The sequence below is a fragment of the Bufo gargarizans genome, unplaced genomic scaffold (genome assembly GCF_014858855.1).
Source record: "Bufo gargarizans isolate SCDJY-AF-19 unplaced genomic scaffold, ASM1485885v1 original_scaffold_1772_pilon, whole genome shotgun sequence".
Classification (NCBI taxonomy): Eukaryota; Metazoa; Chordata; class Amphibia; order Anura; family Bufonidae; genus Bufo; species Bufo gargarizans.
The window spans coordinates 201,106-227,119 of record NW_025334508.1 but is presented as its reverse complement, the minus strand read 5'-3'; the positions used below and the strand labels follow the sequence as shown (position 1 = coordinate 227,119).

At 44.8% G+C, this 26,014-nt stretch overlaps 1 protein-coding gene across 1 annotated transcript in view; it reads left to right on the top strand.

Annotated features, from left to right (window-relative positions):
* The window catches only part of LMTK2 (lemur tyrosine kinase 2), a 75,700-nt gene that overhangs the window by 20,843 nt on the left and 28,843 nt on the right, over positions 1-26,014 (top strand). The window contains exons 2-6 of the mRNA XM_044274469.1: positions 3,190-3,311; positions 5,912-6,056; positions 12,434-12,507; positions 17,380-17,498; positions 18,591-18,678. Of these exons, the coding sequence (XP_044130404.1) occupies positions 3,190-3,311; positions 5,912-6,056; positions 12,434-12,507; positions 17,380-17,498; positions 18,591-18,678 (548 nt within the window). The remainder of the gene's footprint in view (positions 1-3,189; positions 3,312-5,911; positions 6,057-12,433; positions 12,508-17,379; positions 17,499-18,590; positions 18,679-26,014) is intronic.

The window sequence follows — 26,014 nt, the reverse complement described above, 5'->3', positions numbered from 1 at the left end:
TGAGGAAAGGCTGTGGTAGCAGGAAGAAAACTACTTTTATAACTGGTGACTATGTGAAGTTTACATCATATTGGGTAATTACTGATGATGAATTAGTGTAAAACACAAGTTATATTTATGGTACCCGGAGAACCCCTTTTTAGGTTAGGGCTGCAAGGTGACATATAGGGTACAACTACACTGCGACATTCATGTTGCACCAGTGTCACTCAACATATTTTATGATAGTCTAGGGCTGTGGTGGCGAACTTATGGCTCGGGTGCCAGAGGTGGCACTCGGAGCCCTCTCTGTGGGCACCCGCACCCTGGAAAAAGTCTGGGGCCTGGTTCACACCTGAGCGTTTTACAGCGCTTTCCTACGCACTGTAAAACGCTCAACAGGCGAAAACCTATGTTTCCCTATGGGCATGGTTCTCATCTGCGCGTTTTACAGCTCGTATGAACGCGCCTTAAAACGCCCTACGCCCAAAGAAGTACAGGAGCTTCTTTGGGGGCGTATTGTCGCTCGTAACACCTCTGTTTTTCATTGGACATCTCTGTGGTCAATCACAAGAACGCGCGTACGACGCATGTTTCCCATTTCCAAAAACGCACTGTGAAAGCGTCTGACTAAAACGCGCGTATCAAATATGCTCAAGTATGAACCAGGCGTAAGGCGTGCAAGTATGCCTTAGAGTGCTTAGACTTTTCCTGCCATTCATCAGCGCAGGGTGCACTACGATCGGCACAGGCAGCGCACTGAATGTAGGCAGGCTATTATAGGTAAATGGAAGATATACTATATTGGAATGTAGTAAACAGGTTAACTTGCCGTGTTGGCACTTTGCGATAAATACAGTGGTTTTGGGTTGCAGTTTGGGCACTCTGTCTGTAAAAGGTTCACTATCACTGGTCTATGGTGTCGCACTACGATGTGATAGTTGCACAAAATCCATTGTGGATGGTTTTTTTGTGACGGTCATATCGCAGTGTGACACCATATTCTAGCATGATAAAATATGTCTCATGACATTACTGTGACAAATAGTCCTGTGACAAATGTAGCACCGTTCACCTGCTGTCAGCATCCAGGGCTGTACTGAAATACATTGTCAGGACTGCTGCGCTGCACTGACTCCTGTGTAGTGTTCAGCGAACGTGTGGTTACAAGGTTCGGGTTATCTAAGAATTGCGTTGTACCATATGGTCTGTGGTAGCGGAATCCACAACGCAATTCTTCGATAACCCGAACCTTGTACGCCAAATTTGAAACCACAAGATTGCTTACCACTACTCCTGTGCATGCACACTGCAATCCTGACCACTCATTTCAGCGCTGATGGCTGGAGATTGGAGGGCAGTCGGTAAAGGAAAAATATTGATCCAGACTCCTTATCTGCAGTTCTACTCCTGTAGTATCCCTGATAATAGTTAAGGATCATGGGGATACATTCCCTTTTAATTTCTTGCTTTTCAGACTTTAAAGAGGTTGTCTGAGATTTTTAAAACTTAAAACAAAATGCTACTTGCCCTTTAAGCGTAAGTTCCGGTTTTTTTTTTCCCCACCTGGTTTCCACTTCAGTTTTGTATTTTGAATGTGGCCTCATTCAGTTTGGCTAATCCATGAGCGGACACCCACGGAAAGGCCTCTTATTTTTATTTTTTTCGTAGCACAGTCTGGAAATCTGTGCAGAAAGAACCTGCAGTGTTGTTGTGGGCAGCTGCGCGGCGTCCCATTGGAAGACGTTGGAGATGGGTTTCGGCATAAGAATCTGTGCACAAACTCTAACGCTGGGTTCACACCTGAGCGTTTTACAGCGCGTTCCTACGCGCTGTAAAACGCACAACAGGCAAGAACCAATGATTCCCTATGGGAATGGTTCTCACCTGGGCGTTTTACAGCGCGTACGATCGCGCTGTAAAACGCCCGACGCTCAAACAAGTACAGGAGCTTTTTTTGGCGCGTTTGACGCGCGTTTGGGCCATAGACTCTTTGGACAACACTGCTGTCAAACACCCAAACGCGCGTTCACTATTAAAAAAACGCGCATAAAACGCACATAGAAACGCGCGTTTGAGAAACGCCTAGGTGTGAACCCAGCGTTAGTGAATGAAGCCTAAATGTTCCCCTGCTCTTCAAGACGTTGACTAATGGATATACACAGCTAGATTGTCTGTCTGGCAGATTATCGGAACAAACTTTGCTACAAACGCTTGCTCCCAATCTGCCGGCGTAAATGTGCTGCCGATCACCTGAACGAGCAAAACACCTGAAATTAACTTTCATGCAGCACATTAAATCATGGTTTCTGGTCAGCAGGTCGTGCTGTGTGAACAGCGATCTGATGCCCAGAAGCAATGAATCCTTATGAGCAATGGCAGCCAGTAGCCATGGATCGTCCCCATTTAGCAGAGGTCATGGCTGCATGGAAATACAGTGCTTTCACCTCCACTAATGAGCAGGCGGTTATCTGGAGGAACCATCTCTTCCCTGTAATTGCCAGCTAGCTTTCCTTAATTTGAAGTATAAATGCTTTCCCTATTGGCTGGTCACTGGGGCCCTGATTATTAGCCAATATTGCCCAGGCCTAAGCTGCTAGAGTTTGCATGTTTCCTCCGTGCAGGAGTAAATTGGTATCGGTGAGCTATTGCACCATATCCTCCATGAAGGACCCCATGAATACCCTTCTCCCATTCCTACCTCAAGCAGGTCCAACGCCGATATATTCCAGAGAACCTCTGACCAGATTCTGTAGAACCCCAAGGTTCAAGAAAACCGTGGTCAGGAAAATGCTGCTCTGTGCTATGGCTAATTTTATTTCATTCTTTAAAAACTGAAAACTTAAAGGGTACCTGTCATTGCTGACTTGTCTGAGATTTTGATCTATGGTGTTCCAAGTGCTGAGACCCCCACTTATTTCTAAAAACCTGGCGGTGCAGAAGCACTGACTGAACTGACCACTGTGCCCAGCTTCTACTACTTTTGCCACCGAACACCGCCTTGAGCACCTGTGCCCCCTGGTTTTAATGTTAATTGAGGGAGGGGGGGGACCTCAGCATCTGGAACCCCAGTGATAAAAACATCTGAAATATCCCAATGCCTTGTCAGAAGTCTCGGTTGTAGGTACCCTATGAAATGTGTATTATGTGTAATGTCTCAAACTGAGTTCCATAGCGTCTGCTAACACTGATTTTGCTTTTTCCTTTCAGATGTTACAAGCAGTGATGTCCCTCTGTCCCTTGTGCTGCTGTCTGTCTGCAGTTTTGTGGCTTTGGTTCTGCTGCTTATAAGCTGTATATCCTGCTGCAAAGAGAACGACATAGATTTCAAGGTGAGACTTTTCAGGTCTTTGAAGCCTGGGCTACATGGCGATCTCGGTGTCTCGCGCTGCCAAGGATCTCAGTGCAGCTATAGAAATGAATGAGGTTTTATGTTTGCTGCAACCCTAGAATCGCCCAAAATCCAGCAGAATTGCAATTCTGGGGTCATGGTCGCAGCAAACGTGCAAGTCGAGCTGCAAACCCTGTGTACTGTATTTCTATGGCTGCACTTGTACACTGCAATCATTGATTGCAAAATACCTGTCGCTCAAAACGGCCATGTAGCCTCAGCCTTATCAAGATTTTTTTTTATTTGGGCGAGGCAAGGGGATTGGTATCTGCTTTGGACCCATGTCACTTTATAAAGATAGTGAGCAAACACTGTAAAGTGGTTTCCGTACATGCAGGTCACCTTGCTCAGTACCAGTTCAGCCTGCAAGCCGAGAAACCGAAATGCAAATAACAATATCTAGTCTCGGTGGTCACAGTCGAAGCACGAATTGCTGGTTTAGCAAGATCTTCCGCCAGCATGTAATTCAGGTCTGCTTCCTGTAATTAATCAGCTGCAGTATATTATAGGCTCTGTGTAATCTGTGCTGTCGTATGCTCCCATACCTGATCATAGATACTGAGAATAGCTGCAGTTAAGGTTCTTAAGATTTGGGGATTTTTTTTCTGCTTTCGTCTCCAGTCTGGTAACATTCCAGGGAAGACTTCTGGCATTCAGTCCGAGTGAAACACAGTAGATTTCACTGTACTATTGACACATTTTTCAGCCCTGCAGCCTTCCCGGACTAGTTAAATGTCAGAAGAAATGTTGGTCCGGACAGGAAATGTATATTTGGATGGTATAGGGCTGTGATGGCTAACCTCCGGCACTCCATCTCTGGTAAAACTACAACTGCAGTTGGCCATCATTGGTGTAGGGCAAATATAGGTTGTATGATATGTAATTTTTCTAAGATCACAGGGCACTCCTGTGGAGCAATCAATGTAGGATAATGAAAATCCACAACAAACTACAGTACAATACATGCGAATAGGCTTTCAAAACCCCATTCACACATAGCAGCAACAGTTCGTCAACATGGATCTTTTGCCGTGATTTCACCCTTTTCAATGTAAACTGTGAAATCTGCTGAGTAATCTACATGTAACACAAAATGAATGCTTCTGAACACAACCATAAGGTTGTATTCTCTGTTAATTCCGTTTTTTGTTATGCTTTTAATAGGTACATAACTAGAGGCAAAAGATGATTATAGGGGTTTTCTGAGCAAGCTAATGAATATTGAAAAATACCTGTCTGAATGCTCACAAGGTGAGCCGAAGTAATTTTTCATTTTCAGTATCTTATCCTGCTCTGTGCTGCACCTTTGTTTTAATGCTGCCAGAGCTTGCAGTGGACAGATTTACCATATAAAGGACTGCAGTTTCCATGATTCCTCTATCTTCTGAGCCATTGCCTCTAGATAATGGCGTTTTATTTTAATTATTGTGTGCGGTGATACACTATGCAGTTAATACATGACCCCCGACTAATTTGATTTTATTGTTAAGCTCCAAAATTCTCCTTGAGTTAACCAGCATATGGAGGACCTGAAATCAGATTTTCACTCTGGAGGGATTGGCACTACTGTGTTAAACTATTGCCTGCTCATAAGAGTGCTGTCTAAACATGTAGCAGAGTGACCAAATACTGCCCCAATTAATTATGAACAAAACTGTCCAGTCATTAACAACAGACCAGTAGGGCTAGTAACCAAAAGAATTGCAAAGGTCCAGAGTGCCTTTGTATACAGTCCTACTATGTAAACTTTTAGTTGAAAGGAAGTCTAGCATATTCAGGAGCTGTGGGCTCTTCCCATCACCATTCATATCCCTATTGAAATAAGTCTTTGCATCCAAAACAATTCAGAGAAAAGCCCTACTGCTCAGAACTTCATGTTAGAGGAAGCCCTTGTCTAATCAGGACTTCACCTGAACCAGTGATTACATTCCCAATAAGTGTGCGACCACACGGCGTGGGCGATTTGCGGTGAGACCGCACTGCAGTTGATTACCATGCGGGCATACAAGCTGCAGTGGGCTGTAATTAAACTAATCAGGACTGCATTATTTTGTTGGATTCCATTGTTAATGGCCACGCTGCCAACAAGAAAACACCCATCTCCACACTCCCCATGCTACACAACGTGCTGGATCGCCAGATGTTTCCCCCATCGAGAATATCTGGGGCTGAATGGGGTGACGGCTCTTCCTTGCACAGCAGCCATTGACCACGTGTCTGAGCTACGGGTCCAAGTTGAAATGTCTTGGCAAGAGATACAAATGTTTGATGTCCTCCTGTGGTATGACTGCTACCATGCCAGAGTGGCAGCCTGTATCCCAGCAAGGGGCGACTCTGCCTCATCATATTCCCTACTGCAAAACCTACTGTAGAATCTCCTTGATTGTTGCACTTACCTTGACAGCAAGAAAAGCCTAGAACCACTGTATACTCCCTATATGTGGTAACACTGACATTGTCATAGGATTATGCAGCCTCCAGCAGTGCTACAGCTGTTTGTCGCCACCACCTTTGCTTAACAAAGCTATACTTTCCCTTTAGGAGTTTGAAGATCATTTTGACGATGAAATTGACTTTACCCCTCCTGCTGAAGACACGCCATCCAACCAGTCTCCTGCTGACGTTTTCACATTAATAGTCCCTACAGTCTCTTTGTCTGTTCCAACTCAGTTGCAGACTCCTCAAGGTTAGTAAGCGTTTCATCCACAATCTCATTAAAGCGAGCCTATCAGTATAAATGCGGTCCAATCGTCAGGAAGCAGGTTATAGAGTTGCATAAGCTGAAAGAGTATATATAATTTTGCGTAAGTGCCCCTTGCAGGCATTAATTGCAGGTTACATTGATTCTTTTCTCACAAACTATATCTAAAGGGGTTGTCTCACTTTAGCAAATGGCATTTATCATGTAGAGAAAGTTAGTTAATTTTATTTTTCTATCACATTGTACACTGCTCTTTCAAGGAGTTATGACCACCCTACAATCCAGCAGCGGTGGTCGTGCTTGCACACTATAGGAAAAAGCGCTGTCCGGGATTGTGCATAAGCACCCATGCGCAGCAGCTCCCATGCCCCGCCATCTTGTATCTGCTCTGCAGTGGTGGTCATAACCCATGTCTTCACACGGCACTGCTCTTTCCTTGTAGAAATAATCCATTACAATTTTTATTTTATTTTTTCTAAATGCACAAATTGCACTAAAACTAAATTCGGTCGAGCATTAAAATATTGTGGCATGCAACATTGCTAGTCCAACATGTACATTACATACGTTGCACAGTCAATCTTGTGCTGCTAGATGGCAGCATCATACAGAGGGAAATGTCCATATACGATACTCTTGACAAATGTTTAAACAACTGATTGTCTAAAGCAGGAATAGGCAACCTCCGGCACTCCAGCTGTTGTGAAACTACAACTCCCAACATGCATACTTATGTTCTTCTCAGAGCTCCTAAAGAAATGAATGGAGCATGCTGGGAATTGTAGTTTCACAACAGCTGGAGTGGCAAAGGTTGCTGACCCCTGGTCGTTAAGGGTCTTTAGATCTGCTAATGTCCAAATAGTCAAATGAATGGGGCGGCACCGCTAATGTCCGGATGGTGATAGATGGCTGTTCACATACCCTTGTCCTTCAAACAGCATTTGTGGTGCACAAGCCAATGTTAGAAGTACATACAATCTTCGTATAGTAGATAAAGAAAAGACGGCGGCACTCGCCACCATAGTAGCAAAACTTCTTCATTCTTACACGATGGTACGGATAAAATAGGGCTGGGGTGGACTTCACCTTCACACAGACCGCAATCCTGCGAAGGCTGTTTCGCGCTTGCGCGCTTCTTCGGATCTATGTTAGTAGGTCCATGAAGGAGGAGGATAACTTTTTCAGGAATGGCATTTAATGTGGCTATAAGATGTAATGGCTGACTAAACACTCCCCTTCTCCCCAATTAAACAGTGGAATCAGGTAATAAGCCGCTACCCTGATGCCTCTGACAGCGGCTTATCTCCGCAGGGCAAAGGATCAGTCATGTTGAAATTTAGCTGAGTCTTTTATTCCCCCAATATCTGCTGTCGGGAGACAGGTTGTAGGGTCTTAAAACTGGAATGTGGGTGTCATTTGCTAAAACAAGAGATTTCTATGTGCCAGGGTAGCCTTTTGGCTCATCTGAGCACTGGGGCCCTGAATTTGAATGAGACAGAGGACAATGCCAGCAATTTGTATGTTCTCCCTGTTTGTGTGGGTTTCCGTTAACGTGTAGGCCACGTTCACATGGAATTTGTTCCTTCTTTTTTTTTTTTTTTTTTTCTGCACTGTGTTTTGCATCCTTCTTTGTAAGCCAAAACCAGTAGTTCTCTGAAACGTGGGAGAGGTGCAGATCTTTCCATCATAATCTCCTTGTTTATGTTCCTTTCCTGATCTTGGCTAGCCAATACTAATGTAAAATGCCGACTAAAACACCGCCATGCCGTCATAAAAGGAAAAAAGTGTTACTTACCTCCCTGATCACCATTGCTCCTGTTTCAAAGTTTCCAAGGTCTCCGCTAGTCTTTACTTTGCTGGTCCCTCTCCACACAAGAAATTATCACTCAGCTAATTTCTGGCCATCTGCCTCAGCCAGTTATTTGTTTGTTTAGTTGCTGTTTTTTTTATTTTAAAAACTCTATTGTGACCCTCATTTTTGGAAAAAAAAAAACATTCCGGCCACTTAGCCATCCTAGTTTACAGCATCATTGGTTAAAGGGGTTTTCCCACGAAAAATATTCTAGTTTTCAAACCAGCACCTGGATCTGAATAATTGTATGTAATTAAAAATTTAGTATAGCCACTGAGTTATTCAATAAAATGTCTGTACAGCGCCACCTGCATTTATTTTATTTTTTTTACTGATCTTTGTCCTGCTCACTGAGATGGCCGCACATTCTCAGTTTCATCCTACAACTGCCTCCTGAGCTGTGATAGGGAGAGCATGGACACGCTCCCTGAGCTGTGATGGGGAGAGCATGGACACTGCCCACTGAGCAGCAGCATAAAGGACACTCCCCTTGAGCTGCCAGCTTGATATAAATCTAGTAGAGCAGTGAATGTGGAGATCTCTGGATCCATGTGAGGTACAGGGCTGGGTCTAGCTTTTTTAGAAAGACATTGTCATGTGCTAGATGATTATTTGATACCACTATTAAAGGGGTTATTTGAGACAAAAAAATGCCCTCCCTCCATATGGTGGGCCCTTTACACTAAATCTACTTACCTGGCTCCCTGCGCCGCTCCTGGTCCCCAGACCACCGCTGCAGCTTCTCCCCGTGTCCAGATGAAAACATCGGGGGTGGCAGGAGCCTCCCTAGCATCGCTGGTGACACTAGGGAGGCTTGTCCTCTTCCCTGCCTGCCATTGCCGCAGGGAGAAGCAGCGTTTTGGGGACCAGAAGCGGCGCGGGGGAGCCAGGTAAGTAGATTCAGTGTGAGGGGCCCGGCCATATGGGGGCCTTTTTTTTAGTCTTGGGTAACCCCTAAGGGCTGTTTCACACGAGCAGATGCCGTGCGTGACATCCGCTCCGTGAATTACAGCCAAGACCCGATGCGGACTGCAGAAGCACGGAGCAGTAACATGACTGATAACGCTCCGTGCCTCTCTGTGATCTCTTTACTACGAAATCACAGTGACAACTTTATCTCACTGATTTCGTAGTAAAGAGATCACAGAGAGGCACAGAGCATTATCAGTCATGTTAATGCTCCGTGCTTCTGCTATCCGCATCGGGTCTTGGCTGTCATTCACGGAGAGGATGTCACGCACGGCATCCGCTCGTGTGAAACAGCCCTAAGTATTGTCCTGCAGCAGCAGCCTGTGTTTGCTGGCAGATCTACAGGGTTTGAGCAATGCCCTGATATGTTAGTTTCATCAAAGTTTGTGTCTGTTGAAACAGGATTATAAAGGTGGATACAAAGTAACCATAAGATTCTGTTTTCACTGTAGCATGGAAATACGGATGACCCAGTTTAGATTTTCAGTCTGCAGTTGTTTTTCTCGCTCATCATAAGAAAGTGAAGGGTTTTCTTTATGAAGTATGACATTTGTCAAGTCTAATCCCATCCAGTCCTTGCTGACTTGATTAGAGCTGGGTTATATCGACTCCGGGAGACTCTGAAGATCACCAGTGATTGCTTTTTTTTTTTTTTTTTTTCTTGCACTCTTGAAACCCAGAGCGCTCTTTAAAGAGGTTGTCTGGGCTTCTTCTATTGATGACATCCTCAGGATAGGTAGTAAATATCAGATCAGAGGGGTCCGGCTCCCCCGCCAGGTAGCTGTTTGAGGAGACGGCACATGCAGTGTGCACGTGCCTTATCTCTTCCTGTTTGCTGCTGTATGTCTATGGTACAACAGCGGCAGAGCAGGAAGAAAAAAGGGAGACTGCGCTCAGCGTGCGACATCTCCTTAAACAGCTGATCGGCGGGGGTGCCGGGTGTCAGACCCCTGGTGATCTGATATTGATTAACTATCCTGAGGATAGGGCATCAATATGAAAAAGCCCAGACAACCCCTTTTAAGATCTCTTTAGATGGAATGATGCAGCAGGCGGTTGTCACAAAGGAAGCGTTCCTTATCAGCAGTCGCCGTCAGTGGAGGAGAGAATTGCGTTTGCATGCAGCGATCTCCTCCACAGTATGGTGAGTAGTGATGGCGAATACCACTGCTTGTCCCCATAATGACTCATTATTTGCTGGCAGCAGATGCTGTTTAGACGGCACGATCTGCTGTCTGCAAACTATTTAGGTGACCGCATGAATGATGTGATTACCATTCATCAGTTAATTGGCAGCACCTTTACACCGCCAGATAATTGTTAACGAGTATTCCTATGATTGCTTATTAGCGATTATCTGGTGGGTTCTCTGCCTGTGTAAAGGGCCCTTTCAGGGTCCATTCACACATCCCTGTGTGTGTTTTGCGGATCCGCAAAACAGACACTGGTAATGTGCATTCCGCATTTTGCGGGCCGCACGTTGCCTGCACTAACAGAATATCCCTATTGTCTGCAATTGCGGACAAGAATAACGCATGTTCTATTTTTTTAGGGAACGGAAATGCGGACCCAGAAGTGGGGGTCCGCATTTCCGGATCGAGTTGTGTTGGTTGTAAATGAAATGTGAGAAGTATATTTAGGGCTCATGCACACAAACTTTTTTTTTTTTTTTTGTCCTGGTCTTTTTTGCTGCCCGTATGCAGAATCTTTCACTTCAATGGGGCCATAAACTGAATTGACTTTGTGCATTCTGTGTCTGCATGTCTGTTCCGCAAAAAAATAGAATATGTCCTGTTATTGTCTGTATTATAGGCAAACAGAGGACTGTTCTGTTAGGGGCATAAGAAACACACAGCTGGTATCCACAGGGCTCCAGATGGCAACCAAAATGGTCGCCAATGCGACTTTGAATTTACAAATGGCGACAAGACTTTTTAGTCTCTTTTTTGTGTAATGGTCATGTGAACATACAGAAATGGAATGCACACTGAGTCACTTCCATTTTTTTTTGCAGCCGCATTGAAGTCAATGGTTCCGCATACGAGCTGCAAATAAAACCGGAACAGACATAGAGAGAAATACGTAGGGTGCTGACAAACATTCAGGCTTTTTGAAGCCAAAATCAGGCGTGGATCATAAACGGAGAAAAAGTATTAAGACATTTTTTTTTCTTCACTTTTTTTAGATATATATATATATATTTTTTTAAATGTGCTCCTGCATGAAACAACTGAACATGTAACGGCTGCCTTAGCAATTAGGAGAAGCAGCACTTTAATTCCATATGCAGATGAGCAGTTAAGTGCACCAAGGGCTGAGCCAAGCCACTCTGTGCACTCTTGCACCTCCTGCTTTCTCTGCTAGTACCTCCCTTTCCTTTATTGACGGGGCAGGCAAGATGACAGGGACCTGGCCAATTCAGTAGGGGGAAGTGGCTTTGGCCCGCCCTCGGTGCACTTAAAGGGAGTCTTTCACCTAATCTGAGCGTTTTAGACCGCTCAGATCAGGTTATAGACTCTCTAACCCTCATTACGATCATACCTTTGTCTTATGTGTCCCTCGCCCAGATAATGAAAATAATACTTTTTAAACTTATGCAAATTACCTTCTGAAGGTGCCCAGGGGCGGCGTTACTGGGAGATGTGCCCAGAAAAACACACCTCCAGCCGGCGGACGTCACGAGCGGCACCAGAGGACAGCGGGCTGGGAACTGGCCCGCACCTGCGCACTGCTCTGCCCATTATGGGCAGAGGAACATCCTTTCATATTGCGCATGCGCCGGCCGGCTGTCTTTAGTTGGCCGGCGCATGCGCAATATGAAAAGCTGTTTATCTGCCCATAATGGGCAGAGCAGTGCGCAGGTGCGGGCCAGTTCCCAGCCCGCCGTCCTCTGGTGCCGCTCGTGACGTCCGCCGGCTGGAGGTGTGTTTTTCTGGGCACATCGCCCAGTAACGCTGCCCCTGGGCACCTTCAGAAGGTAATTTGCATAAGTTTAAAGTATTTTCATTATCTGGGCGAGGGACACATAAGACAAAGGTATGATCGTAATGAGGGTTAAGAGTCTATAACCTGATCTGAGCGGTCTAAAACGCTCAGATTAGGTGAAAGACTCCCTTTAATTGCTTAGTTGCATATACATTAAAAGAACTGTTTCTCCAGAATGAAGCAGTGAAAGGTATCATTACATTCAGCTGAGCTAGCCATATATATATATTTTTATTTGCTCTGTAAAAAATATTCCGTGGTATGGAGAACCACATCATAAGATGGTTTGCCCCCTCATTCCAGGACTGAACTGCTACTATACGATCATGCTGAAAGCATAATTAACCACCTTCTTTCAGTGTTTAGAAATGAGGCCTGTTGTGCTCTGTGCTGCATACCCCACATTTTCTTCATTCCGTTATTCTCCCACACACCCAGCAACCTTTTTAAATGCAGGCAAATTATATGTATCCGCCTAGTTTGCACCGAGCCGCTGTTTGCTCTGGACGTGTCTCATATATGTATCTAAGTGTCGTGCATTTTGTCATTCCTCTAGATGCGTCAAAGTTCCAGATTGCCCGCCACAGCCTGAGCTACATTCAGGAGATTGCTAATGGCTCGTTTGGCAAGGTAGGATTTTTATTTCCTCTTATATTGGAATCCATTTCTGCACTGGTAAATGTAGGAAATGACCCTGGGGCAGTTTTATCAAAACTGGTGCGAGGGAAAACTGGCTTAGTTGCCCATAGCAACCAGATTCCACCTAATAATATTTTTGAGTTTCTTTGGAAAATGAAAAGTGGAATCTGGTTGCTATAGGCAACTAAGCCAGTTTTCCCTTGCACCAGTTTTGATAAATGTCCCCCGTTATTGCACGGGCTTTGAAAACCGCAGCAAGACAGTTTTGTCCCCATTCATTGTCAATGGGGACAAAACTGAACACACCAGAACGGAGTAAACTGATTCGGTGCCCATTGACTAGCATTGGTTTTAGTGCTGTATCCGGTTTCTTAGGCTACTTTAAGACTGACGTTTTGGTTTCAGTTTGTGAGATCCGTCCAGGGCTCTCACAAGCGGTCCAAAACGGATCAGTTTTGCCCTAATGCATCCTGAATGGATAAGGATCCGCTCAGAATGCATCAGTTGAGTCTCCATTCCACTCTGGAGGCGGACACCAAAATGCTGCTTGCCTACTGATGCAGAGCCAAACGGATCCGTCATGACACACAATGTAAGGCTACTTTCACACTTGCGCTTGATCGGATCCGTTCTGAACGGATCCGATCATATTAATGCAGACGGAGGCTCCGTTCAGTACGGATCCGTCTGCATTAAGAACTCAGAAAAATTTCGCAAGTGCGCAAGTAGCCTGAGCGGATCCGTTCAGACTTTCAATGTAAAGTCAATGGGGGACGGATCCGCTTGAAGATTGAGCCATATGGTGACATCTTCAAGCGGATCCGTTCCCATTGACTTACATTGTAAGTCTGAACGGATCCGCTCGCCTCCGCACGGCCAGGCGGACACCCGAACGCTGCAAGCAGCGTTCAGCTGTCCGCCTGTCCGTGCGGAGGCGAGCGGAGCGGAGGCTGAACGCCGCCAGACTGATGCAGTCTGAGCGGATCCGCGTCCATTCAGACTGCATCAGGGCTGGACGGAGGCGTTTGGGTCCGCTCGTGAGATCCTTCAAACGGAGCTCACGAACGGACCCATGAACGCTAGTGTGAAAGTAACCTAAGTCAATTGGGATGGATCCGTTTTTCACTGACACAATAGAAAATGGACCTGCCCCCCATTGATTTTCAATGGTGTTCAAAATTGATACGTTTTGACAATGTTAAAGATAACACAAACTGCTCCATTCTGAACGGATGCAGACGGTTATATTATCAGTGCGGATCCGTCTGTGCAGATCCATGACTGATCCGCACCAAACGTGAGTGTGAAAGTAGCCTTAATTTTTTATATAATACAACCTGATTCCTTTCAGAACAGATCCAGCCATTTGTATTAGGCCTTATGCACACGACCGTTGTCTGCACCCGTGGCCGTTGTTCCGTTTTCCGTGATCTTCTGCGGACCCATTGACTTTCAATGGGTCAGTTGAAAACTCGGAAAATGCACAGTTTGTCATCCGCCTCGTGATCCGTGTATCCTGTCCGTCAAAAAAATATGACCTCTATTGACCTCCCTCCCTCTATTGTATTATCATTGTTGGCCAGTGTGCGCCCCCCGCCCCCCCCCCCCCCCCCCCTCTCCAATCATTGCATTGGTGGCAGCGGAGAATTCCGATCTGAGTCCCAGTTTAATCGCTGGGGCTCCGATCGGTAACCATGGCAACCAGGACGCTACTGCAGTCCTGGTTGCCATGGTTACTTGGCAATATTAGACTCATCATACTTACCTGCTGCGCTGTCTGTGACCGGCCGGGAGCTCCTCCTACTGGTAAGTGACAGATCATTAAGCAATGCGCCACACAGACCTGTCACTTACCAGTAGGAGGAGCTCCCGGCCTGTCACAGACAGCGCAGCAGGTAAGTATGATGCTTCTAATATTGCTAAGTAACCATGGCAACCAGGACTGCAGTAGCGTCCTGGTTGCCATGGTTACCGATCGGAGCCATAGCGATTAAACTGGGACTCCGATCGGAACTCTCCGCTGCCACCAATGATGGGGGGGGGGGGGGGGGGAGGAGAGAGGAGGCCGCACACTGGCCACCAATGATAATACAATAGAGGGAGGGGGGGGGGGGGGCCCGCACACTGGCCACCAATGATAATACAATAGAGGGAGGGGGGGCCGCACACTGGCAACCAATAATATTCAAACTGGGGAGGGAGGTGCGGCACCTGAGGGGTTAATTGTGCGGATCACAGCCCCCTGTAAGAGATCGGGTGCTGCCAGGCAGCAGGGGGCAGTCATGTACACAGTTCGTAGTATATTCTAACTTGAAGCGTCCCCATCATCATGGGAACGCCTCTGTGTTAGAATATACTGTCAGATATGAGTTTTCACGATGTAACTCAAATCCGATGGTATATTCTAACATAGAGGCGTTCCCATGGTGATGGGGATGCTTCAAGTTAAAATATACCATCGGATTGGAGAAAACTCCGATCTGATGGTATAATAGGGACTCCTGACTTTACATTGAAAGTCAATGGGGGACGGATCCGTTTGCAACTGCACCATATTGTGTCAATGTAAAACGGATCCGTCCCATTGACTTGCATTGTTAGGATCTGTTTGGGTCCGCACGGCCAGGCGGACACCAAAACGATTTTTTTTTTTCTTCATGTCCGTGGATCCTCCAAAAATCAAGGAAGACCCACGGAAGAAAAAACTGACACGGACCTACGGACCCCGTTTTTGCGGACCTTAAAAGTCATGTGCATGAGGCCTTATAATAATGGAAGTGTTTAACTGCAGTAAAGTGATCTGTACAGACCAATTAGTGGTCAGTGTGAAAACCGCTGGATTTTGTTTTTTTATATAAAGATGGTAATGTGGAAAATGAAAGATATCCCTAAAGACTCTTTAAAAAAAAAAAAAAAAAATTTAAACAATTGCCCATTTTCTTATGACACATTCCCTTTAGATCGGCACCATGTCATTGTCTGCTTTGTATTTTTGCCAAAATGTCATCCTTTTCAGTGTTAAGGGGTTAAATGTAAAGCAAGATCTACATGTTAGGTTACTTTCACACTAGCATCTTCAGTTCTGCTATTGAGATCTGTTATAGGGTCTCAATAGCGGAAGACAACGCTTTAGTTTTGTCCCCATTCATTGTCAGTGGGACAAAACAGAACTGAACGAAACTGAGTGCACCAAAATGCATTCCGTACCGTTTGGTTGCGCTCCCATCGCGGACAGAATAACGCTGCAAGCGGTGTTTTTCTGTCTGATGTGGTGTGGACACGATAGAAAACTGATCCGTCCCCCATTGACTTTCAATTGAGTTCTTGACTGATCCGTCATGGCTATCGAAGACCTAATACAACCGGATCCGTTCATGACGGATGCATGTGGTTGTATTATTGGAACGGAAGCATTTTTGCAGTTCCATGACTGATCCGCAAAAACCACTAGTTTGAAAGTAACCTAACTCACGTGGATTTTGCTGCGCAATTACCAGTGGTATGCCGCTCAATCCAACGCCAGATTTGTTGTGATAAAATCCATTGTGTGCACCTATCCTGAAGGGGTTTGCTACCATTTTTAAAATGAAGATTAGCAAACGCAGGTTACAAAACATCAATATCAAATATCAGCCCAGAAATAGTACTGGGCACTGTAACAGACCCTGATCAAAACCTACTCGGTATACAATAGATATACCTACACAAAAAGGGACTGAGACTAAACAGGCTGCAAATCCAAAAAATACTTTATTAGGCTACTTTCACACTTGCGGCAGAGTCATCCGGCAAGCTGGAACTGCCTGCCGGATCTGGCAAAACGTATGCCAACTTATGGCATTTGTAAGACTGATCAGTCTTGAAAAAAATATATGCCTGATCAGTTAAAAAAAATGCATTGAAATGCTGAACCAGTCTCTGGTGTCATCTGGCAAAACGGATCCGGCAATATATATATTTTTTTTTTTTACAGCTTTCGGAAGGACTGATCTGGCATTCCAGCATTTTGAATGCCGGATTCGGCACTAATACATTCCTATGGAAAAAAAATGCCGGATCCAGCATTCAGGCAAGTGTTCAGTTATTTTTTCGCCGGATATAAAACCGTATACGGTTTTCTCTTTTGCCTGATCATTCAAAATGACTGAACTGAAGACATCCTGATGCATCCTGAATGGACTGCTCTCCATTCAGAATGCATGGGGATAAAACTGATCAGTTCTTTTCTGGCATTGAGCCCTTTTGACGGAACTCGGTGCCGGAAAAGAAAAACGCTAGTGTGAAAGTAGCCTAAGGCCTCTTTCACACTTGCGTTGTCCGGATCCGGCGTGTACTCCACTTGCCGGAATTACACGCCGGATCCGGAAAAACGCAAGTGTACTGAAAGCATTTGAAGACTGATTGGTCTTCAAAATGCGTTCAGTGTTACTATGGCATCAGGACGCTATTAAAGTCCTTGTTGCCATAGTAGGAGCGGGGGAGCGGTATACTTAGTCCGTGCGGCTCCCGGGGCGCTCCAAATTACCCTAGCTTGCGCTGCAAACCGTATAGCAGGCTGCGTTCAGTCCTTTTGAGAAATGCTAGGATGCTGTATAGGATTTTACATATATATATATATAATGTAATCAAGTATTAATATTAAGCTGCAGAATTGGATGAAGAAATCTCAGTTCCCTCACATAATCAAGAAATGGCTCTGGGGTGTGGAGATTTTAAGTTTAGAAGCAGCGTACTGATCAAAGCTGAGCGGGTGTCACTTCCCCAGGCTTCTGTTATGGCTGTCCCCGTTGGTTAGGATGTTCATACCTTCCTTTTTATGTGCTTCGTGCTACATCTTGAGCTCATCTCCGCTGTACTTCTCAGGTACTGTTGGGCGAGATCTTGAGAGACAACAGCGTGGCAAGAGTGATTGTAAAAGAACTGCGAGCAAGTGCAAGTAGCAAGGAGCAGGATCAGTTCATTAAAAATGGCGAGCCGTACAGGTAGGTTACACCTTTTTCTTAGGGCTCTGGTTGCACTTTGTATTTGCTTTACGTTTAACACGTATTCTAGAAAAACCTCCCAAAGTATGCTTTGGCTAGAGACGAGCGATGTTTTGAAAAATTTGATTCATCAGCTTTGCCGAAGTTTTACTAGAAAATCGATTTGATGAATTAATTCGTAACAAATCACTGTAAAAAAAAAACAAAAAAAACATACAGCCTATCAATGGGATCAATGCTTGTGTAGAGGCAGTACACTCCTCTCGTGATTGAAAAAGACCTGCGCTAAGCGTAATGACGTCACTGCGCACTCTCAGCATGTTCCGTGGTGACTATGACGTCACTACGTGATCATGCAGGGAGCACGCAGCGATGTCCTCTCGCTCAACGCAGGTCTTTTTCAAGAGAAGCATACTGCCTCTACGTGAGCAAGTGGATGAGTAGAGTTTATTTTATTTTTTTTTTATTTCCTTTTATTTTTAAGACTACTCCAGCTGCCATTTTAGGAAAAAATATTAATTATGCCGAAGCACGAGGAAGTTTATCTTCGGGGTGAATCAAATTTTTCCAAAAATTCTGACCGAATTCCACTTTGGGTGCTTCGCTTAGCTCTGCTCAACACTAGCTATATCCCATACAACCGTATATCATTCAGTCACATGTTCTAATGTTAAATGCATGCAGTAAAGGCGCCACGTTGGAGCCTGTGAATGTGTATGTTCCCCAAACGTAGGCAAAAAGTGAGATTAGTATAAAAGCGCAGTAACGATCGGTGTGTGGAATAGAAAATGAAAACTTCATCTTTAATACAATGGGCGCAACTTATCATTTGCGGTGGTTTTCTGTCTCTCATGCCTATGTCTGTTAAAGTTCTCCAGGGAGTTGGCTGGGGTGGAGATTTGACATTTTTTTGCAACTTGGCAAATGCACCTTAATTTAGGTGCAATTCCGGTTCTTTTAGAAAACTGGTGAACTGTGTGGTACACAGTCCACCAAAATTCCTGTGGTCCCCAATGCATATGATATGACACCTATTTGTGAGCCATTACTAGAGTATTTTAATCATGGATTTTCTTTTCCTCTCTTTTCAAGCTACCTGCATCATCCGAATATTGTGCAGTGTGTTGGGCAGTGCCTGGAGACTTTGCCCTACCTCACGGTATTTGAGATATGTGACTTGGTAAGTTATTTACTATGCTATAAAAATAGCCTCTAACTTGAAGTTACGGATCATGTGAATGATCGCCAGCTCTACAATGCTGAAAGTTCTCTTCTGATCTCTTACACTGAGGATCCCAGTAAAGGTGAGGGCTGCACTGGGACATAACGGCATGCTGGAAATTTCTGCCATGGTCCTAAGAGAGCATGGGACTCCCCCATTCACTTCTACAGGGCCTGCGTTGCGTGATAAACGCACAATATAGAGCATGCTGCGATTTTTCACGCAACGCACAAGTGATGCGTGAAAATCACCGCTCATGTGCACAGCCCCATAGAAATGAATGGGTCCGGATTCAGTGCGGGTGCAATGCGTTCACCTCGCTCAACTCGCCTGTGTGAAAGGGGCCTTATACAGACAGTAATTTTAAAGGGGTTGTGCAGGCAGTATATATTGATGACCTATCCTCAGGATAGGTCAACACCCGGCACCCCCGCCGATCAGCCGTTTGAAGAGGAGGGAGCGCAATTTCCTCTTCATTACACTGCCCGTCATTTCTGAAGTCTCGGCGGTGCAGTGCAATGACAAGTACTCGATCTATTCACTTGAATGAAATGAGTACATGTAATTGCACTACTCTGCCGCTGCAAGGGAGACTACCTTTAGACTAATGAAAGGGAAGCAGTGCTCGCATGGAGCACCGCCTCCTCTTCAAACAGCAGGTCAGCGGGGGTGTCAGGTGTCAGATCCCCGCCAATCAGATATTAAAGGCTTTCTATCACCAGATTTAACCCTATTGTGATGTGCTAATGTCAGCTAAACCTAACTAGCCTACTCCTACTTTTATCTATGCCCCCGTTACGCAATCTCGCACCATTCAGCATTCGGCGCAGGCACGGTGAGGGAAAGATGCTTGCAGGCTACCAGCTTCCTCACCGCGCCGAATGCTGAACGGCACGAGATTTCACCAAAGCACAGGGCTGGCAGACAGATGCGCGCGTGCTGCCTGGCCCTGTCAATCAGGACTCGGAGGGAGATGAAAAAGATGGGAGAACGGAATCTCTAGGATCAGGAACAACCCCCCCCCCCCCCTTGTTCCTAGAGGCTAATTAGCATATTATAAAAGTTAGATTTCTGGCATAACGGGGGCATAGATAAAAGTAGGAATAGGCTAGTTAGGTTTAGCTGACATTAGCCCATCACTGTCAGCTAGCTTAATAGGGTTAAATCTGGTGACAGAATCCTTGTAATCATCAATATATACTGCCTGCACTACCCCTTTAATATTTTATTCAATCCCTGTTCCACCGAAGGATAAAAATAGATTTTTCTTTTCATAATTTTACTAATATATCTATCTATCTATGACATAAAGATATTGGGGGTCATTTATTAACCGATATATGCCACTTTTGTGGCGTAGATCTAGCACAGATTCTGTCGCACACAATGTTGCGGCAGAATCTGCGACTTTTTTCTCAGATCACGCCAGGTCTAAAGTGGGAGTGGCGCGGGCATCGAAGGGGTTGGGCCGGCAGGCCTGTCATTATTTTCTACACCTGGTTTAGGTGTATAAAATGGTCTAAATGTAAGGGCTCATGCACACTACCGTATGCTCTCGGAGACATGCGGGCCATATGTCCCGAAGCGGCATACATCGTGCGCACGATGTATGCCGCCAGGACATATGGCCTGCTCACGGACCGTATGTCTCGGAGGGCATACGGTTGTGTGCATGAGCCCTAAGACAGCAAGGAAGCTGGCTTACGTTTAGATTTAGCGATGGTTAGGCAGAAGTTATGGAGAGGCCGGCGCCTCTTTAGAACTCCACCGCCAGCAATTAAAACTGGCATCTAAACTGCCGGTCTTAATAAATGACCCCTGTTATACATATGTGGGTAGCCACGCCAAAAGTTCCTGAATCAGTTTCACAATGTCCACGGTTTCTCTGTCCTATTTCCGACCTAGCACAGCAGCATACTGTACATTAAAAAATAAAATAAAAATTGGTCATGGTGGCTGTTTTTTGTAGGTAGTGGAGATTATCATCTCCTTCAGTGATCTCCTTCCTGCTTCTCTCCAGCCATTGCAAAACAACAACTCCCAGGGCGTGCTGGGAGGTATCGTTTTGCAATAGCTCAAGGGCCAAAGATTTTTGGCCATGAACCTACTTGATGCATCTAAATTGTACCTTTGTAATGGCTTTAATCACCTGTATTCAGACCAGCCCCTCTTGGTACATTGCTATCAGATTTCTAACGTTCAGACTTTGCCCCTAGTTACTAACGGGTGACTGTAAGGGTAATGAGTGAATGCAGTACTTTAATAATCGCAAGCTTCTTGTGAGTACTTGACGTACAGACAAAGATGAGCTAAATGGATTGAGTCACGCTCGCTACTGCATCCTATAGTGCCTACTGGTTCTCTATGGTAACCAATGCAATTACATTATAACGTGTGTCACTGCAGGTACCCTATAGTTTAAGCACCAAGCACCAATCGGTACCATAGATGTGACCAGATTCCTCTGTCATGTCCGTCTCCTGCACGTTCAGCAGGGGGGGGGGGTTTAATAAGGCGTTTTTAAATTTTATTTGCATTAGTAGCTTCTTCTGTTCACTGCCCACTGCATCAGCCTTGATTTGTGTGTTGCATTGTGTAGGCCACACTTAGGTGATTCATTGAGGAGTCAGAGGACTATAACACTGCACACACGGTGGGGGGATCTATGCAGACTAAAGGGCATTCTGCAAATTTTCTGGTTTGCAGTACATGTCTGTGTGAGGAGTGAAGTTGGCAGCAGAACCTATATGTATCCCATGCCAATTCACAAATTCTAGTTCATCTCTAAAATGAAAAAAATATATAAATTTGAACGTGACATTGGTCAAGATCAGCTCTCGCAGCAGCATGGTCTGGAGCCAACATTAAAGAGTATTCCAATGACGCTTCGTCAAGGCGTGCCATCGCTTTATAATCAGTGTGGCTGTGCTACGGTTTCCTTCGCGGTGGGTGGCCGGAGCGCTGCTGTGCAAGTAGAAACAATGAAGGTGGATGCAGATGTGCTGCAGCCGCTTCATTATTAGGATTGTCAGGGTCCAACGGATTGGACCCCAAACTATCATAAATGGCATTTCCTAGGTATATCAGTCATGCTCGATTTATGTTTGCTTGTGGGCAGCTTCCATTGAGCATAATACGGGGTCAAATGGTTTCTGGACCACAGGTTCTAATAGCATTATAGATAGGTGGTGCTGCTTGGGTTATTAGACCCATGGCTGGGCCAGGATTTTGCAGATGTAATTCATGCCCATATTAATCTCATTTAAACCGGTCTGTGATCAGAATTGGTGGCTTTGAATCTACACAAGTCCTTCATGACAGATGGGCGGGCAACCTGCGACGCTCCACCTTCTGTGAAATTACAATTCCCAGCATGCTCCATTTATTTCTGAGTAGAGCAGAGCAAGTGTGAATCATGGGAGTTGTAGTTTTACAACAGCTGTAGTGCCGCAAGTTGCCCACCCTTGGTATCGGGGGACGTATTATCAAACTCTTCAGTTTTTGCATTTTTATGAGCAACATTTATCCATAGCATTCAGTTGTTGCTGCCACCTAGAGAAGAAACGGCAAACTACATGAAATCTTTGGTTGAATGTACAGCTTGGACTCGTTCCAGAAGGGTAAATGCTGGGAATTGTTTCCCTGACTAGTGTGTATCGTCATCATTTCTCCCACTTGTAAATGTAGTGATTCAGATGACGACCCTGTATTAAGCCTCATTCACATGTCCGTGCTCAAATCTGAGCAGGTGGTCAGTGATGCATCCATGAAGCTGCAAAAGTCGAGGATGAACAGCACTCCTTAGTATAAGTGTAGTGGGTGCTCGTCTCCAAGGGAGTGGTAAAATCCCCCAAAGGTAGTGTGAACTATAAAAGAAAAAAAACAGAGGCAGCACGTCCAAACTTGTGAAATTTTAATCCAGATGCAACGTTTCGGCTTAAGGAAGCCTTTTTGAATATATATGGGAGTGATACCTGAGCCATCTTAGTTGTGTAGCCATGAGGGACGCTTCGCAGGCATGAGCAGTCCCTCATGGCTACACAACTACGATAGCTCGGGTATCCCTCCCACATATATTCACTGTTTATTAGCGGTTTTAATGTATTTTCTATGTTATATATAGTTTATACACGCCCCCTGACCCCAGTGAGGTTAATTGGGCTCATGGGACATCCTTCTCACATGATGGTAATCTTGGGGTATTTAAACCCCCACTTGTTGGTGTATGTGCATGCTTAAAAAGGCTTCCTTAAGCTGAAACGTTGCATCTGGATTAAAATTCCACAAGTTTGGATGTTAAAATTCCACAAGTTTGGATGTGCGGTCTCCGTTTTTTTTTCTTTATTGTTCGCATCCGTGAAGCTGTCCGTGAAGGAGCAGTGTTCGGTCCGTGTGTCCATTTTTTGCTGTCCATGTTGCATCCGTGTTTCACTGACACTGAACAGCTGAATTTTTTTTACCCAAAGATTCTCTTCTTAATGATCCGTGAAACATGGATGCAACATGGATGGCATCCCTGGTTTTCACGACCCACAGCCTATAATGGGCATGATGGATCCGTGAACACGGACAAAATAGAGCATGCATCTGTGCTAAAAACACAAATCAACGTACTGTGCTAAAACATCGTACAGCAAACGTCTGTGAAATGCTGACGTGTGAATAAGGCTTTGGCTACATGCACTCAACAGTATCTGTTTTGCGCTACGCAAAAAAATAAATAAAACCAATGCCACGGACAAGAATAGGACTTCTTTTTTTTTTTTTTTTTGCAGGGCTACGGAACGGACATACTGATTTGGACAAGCAGGTGTGAACCCAGCCTTAGCTCATGATTGACACACCACTGAGATCAGCATTTCTGTCACTATTTTATGCTGCCCTCAGTGAGATCAGCATAAAGTAGATGACAGGTTCCTTTTTAAAGGGGGTTTCCAGCTTTTTTTGTACTAGTCTAATTTTCATTAGCAGCCTTTTGTACTTGTTGAAGAAAAAACCTGCCCTCCTGCCCCCCATCACTCTCCGGCTCCCTTCTGCAGTCCTTTGTCCCTGTTCTGCAAGCCATTAGACGGACTGGGTCATGTCCACTGATGCAGACAGTAATTTGCCTCAGCGGTGACATGTCCCTTAGCTGATTCACATGCCACTTGGGGACACGTCACAACGAGGCCAGTCATTGCCTGCGGCAGCGCATGAAACACTGTTTTCTACTATAAATAAGGGTTTTCCCTAAGTAAAGTATATTAGAAAAATGTTCCCTATCCATGTCCCTATACATGCGCAAAAAAAAAGTTACTTTAAGGGGGTCAGAATATGGCAATGAAAAGATGTTTTTATTTATTTTTTCAGTAATGAAATACAAGAACTATATAAATTTGGTATTGTTGTAATTGTACTGACCCAGAGAATTAAAGGCATGGGTCAGTTAACTCGTAAGGGTACGCCATTAAAGCGAAACCCATAGGGCAAAAGGGCTACATGGCTGGGATTTCCATGGCAGTTGCAAGAAATCCAGCCGTGTTGGATTTATTGCGACTGCCGTGGTGATCCCATTAATTTCTATGTAATCACAGCTACTCAGCGATGGCCACGACCAGTGTCGCCCTTGCCTAAAACTGTTGTGTAATTGCATTTATTTATTTTTTCCAATTGCAACCTATTTGGAATTTTTGTTCCAGCTTCCCATTACATCATATGCAACAGTGAACTTGTCCTGGAAATAAATAAATAAAAGTCCTCATGTGGTTATGTGAACGGAAAAATAAAAAAGTTATGACTGGGAAGGTAGGGAGTAAAAAAATAAAAATAAAAAAACAGGAAAAGGAAAATTGCAGCCTCTTCTGGTTTGTTTTAATAAATACGGTATTTGTTTTTCTAAAAAATAAAATAAGGCTGGGTTCACACTGTTTAATTCCCCGCTGGGTTTTCCATTGGGGGATATCTGTTTGAATGCTGCAACGGATCCATTCACAAAGTGAGGAGCTATTCTGTCCGGCAAAAAAGCCTAACCATTCTGAATAACCGTATGTTGTCGTTCCTGTAATTTAGGTGATAATTTAGTGCTTCCAATTCCCCTTGTCAGTACAACCTGTTTCTACACTGACAGTTATAGGCTTGTATGACGGCACACCATTATGACGGTGACTCCCAGTTGTGAAGTGAATCTTGAGGTGAGGGTTTCTCAGGTTGGACTGGTGCTGGAAGGAATGTAGTTATGCACAAAGCATTGTGATTGCAGCTCTTGTGTCGGCATATCGGTTAATATAGCCTTTATTTAGGGTGTTGCCTGAACTCTAATTTCAGAAGCCTGATTTACTTGGCAGTGATGTCACTATTTATTCACACCTAATGGAAAATGTTTTGTGAAGGCGTTAAAGAAATCGGGGTTAAACCTGTTGTCTTCCTGCACTACTTTCACGTAGTGTAGACTTTAACTATAGTCAGATTCATGGAATTAAAGGGAATGTGTCACCTTTAATTCTTTCTGCGAGGTAAAACCAGACACGCCTTTTTTTTATTTATTTTTTTCCTCTAATCTGTTTTTTTTTTTTTTATATTTCCTGAACATTAGGGGGGCAGCCATCTTGTTTGAGCTGTGTACAGCATCCACTATAGGGCATAGACTCAAGGGGAATCCTTGACTGGAGAGTTTTGTAGACATGTTCTGTGACGTGTCCAAAGGGCACTGTCCTAGGAGGGAGAGAAAAATGGCTATTAGTGGATCATGTATAATCTCTCATTTTAATCTTACATGTGATAATGAGATGACTGCTGAAAAGGCATCTGTACAGACTATAGATGAGCAAATTGATATGTCTCATCAAGCAGAGTTCTGCATTTTCAGTGGGGTGCCCCCTAAGCTGAGGATGCTCCCCTTGCTGCTTGATTGACATTGCTGGTCATCTCGGTCAGCCCTGACAATTTCATTATACACAGAGGGGATCTGCTTCCTCTACTGGAGCAACAACTGTGCATGTGTAACAGCACATGAACAGTCGCTGCACTGATGTCTGAAGCAGAGCTGCTGCACTTGGGCTGCTGCTCGGAGCAGAGGAACATGTATGAGATGTGAGGACGGTCTGAGATGCCCTGCCCTGTCAATCCTCGGCTTCAGGGACACCCCGTTGCAGGTTACAAATCAATTCGCTCATCTCTAGCACAGACAAAAAGGTGGTGCCTGTTAGGCCTAGTGACCAGTGCAAAACATCACCCAAAATTATTTAAGGGGAACCTGTTACCTCCCAAAACCACCCCAAGCCACCAGCAGCGTGTTTGTGATGATGCCTTTCTTCCT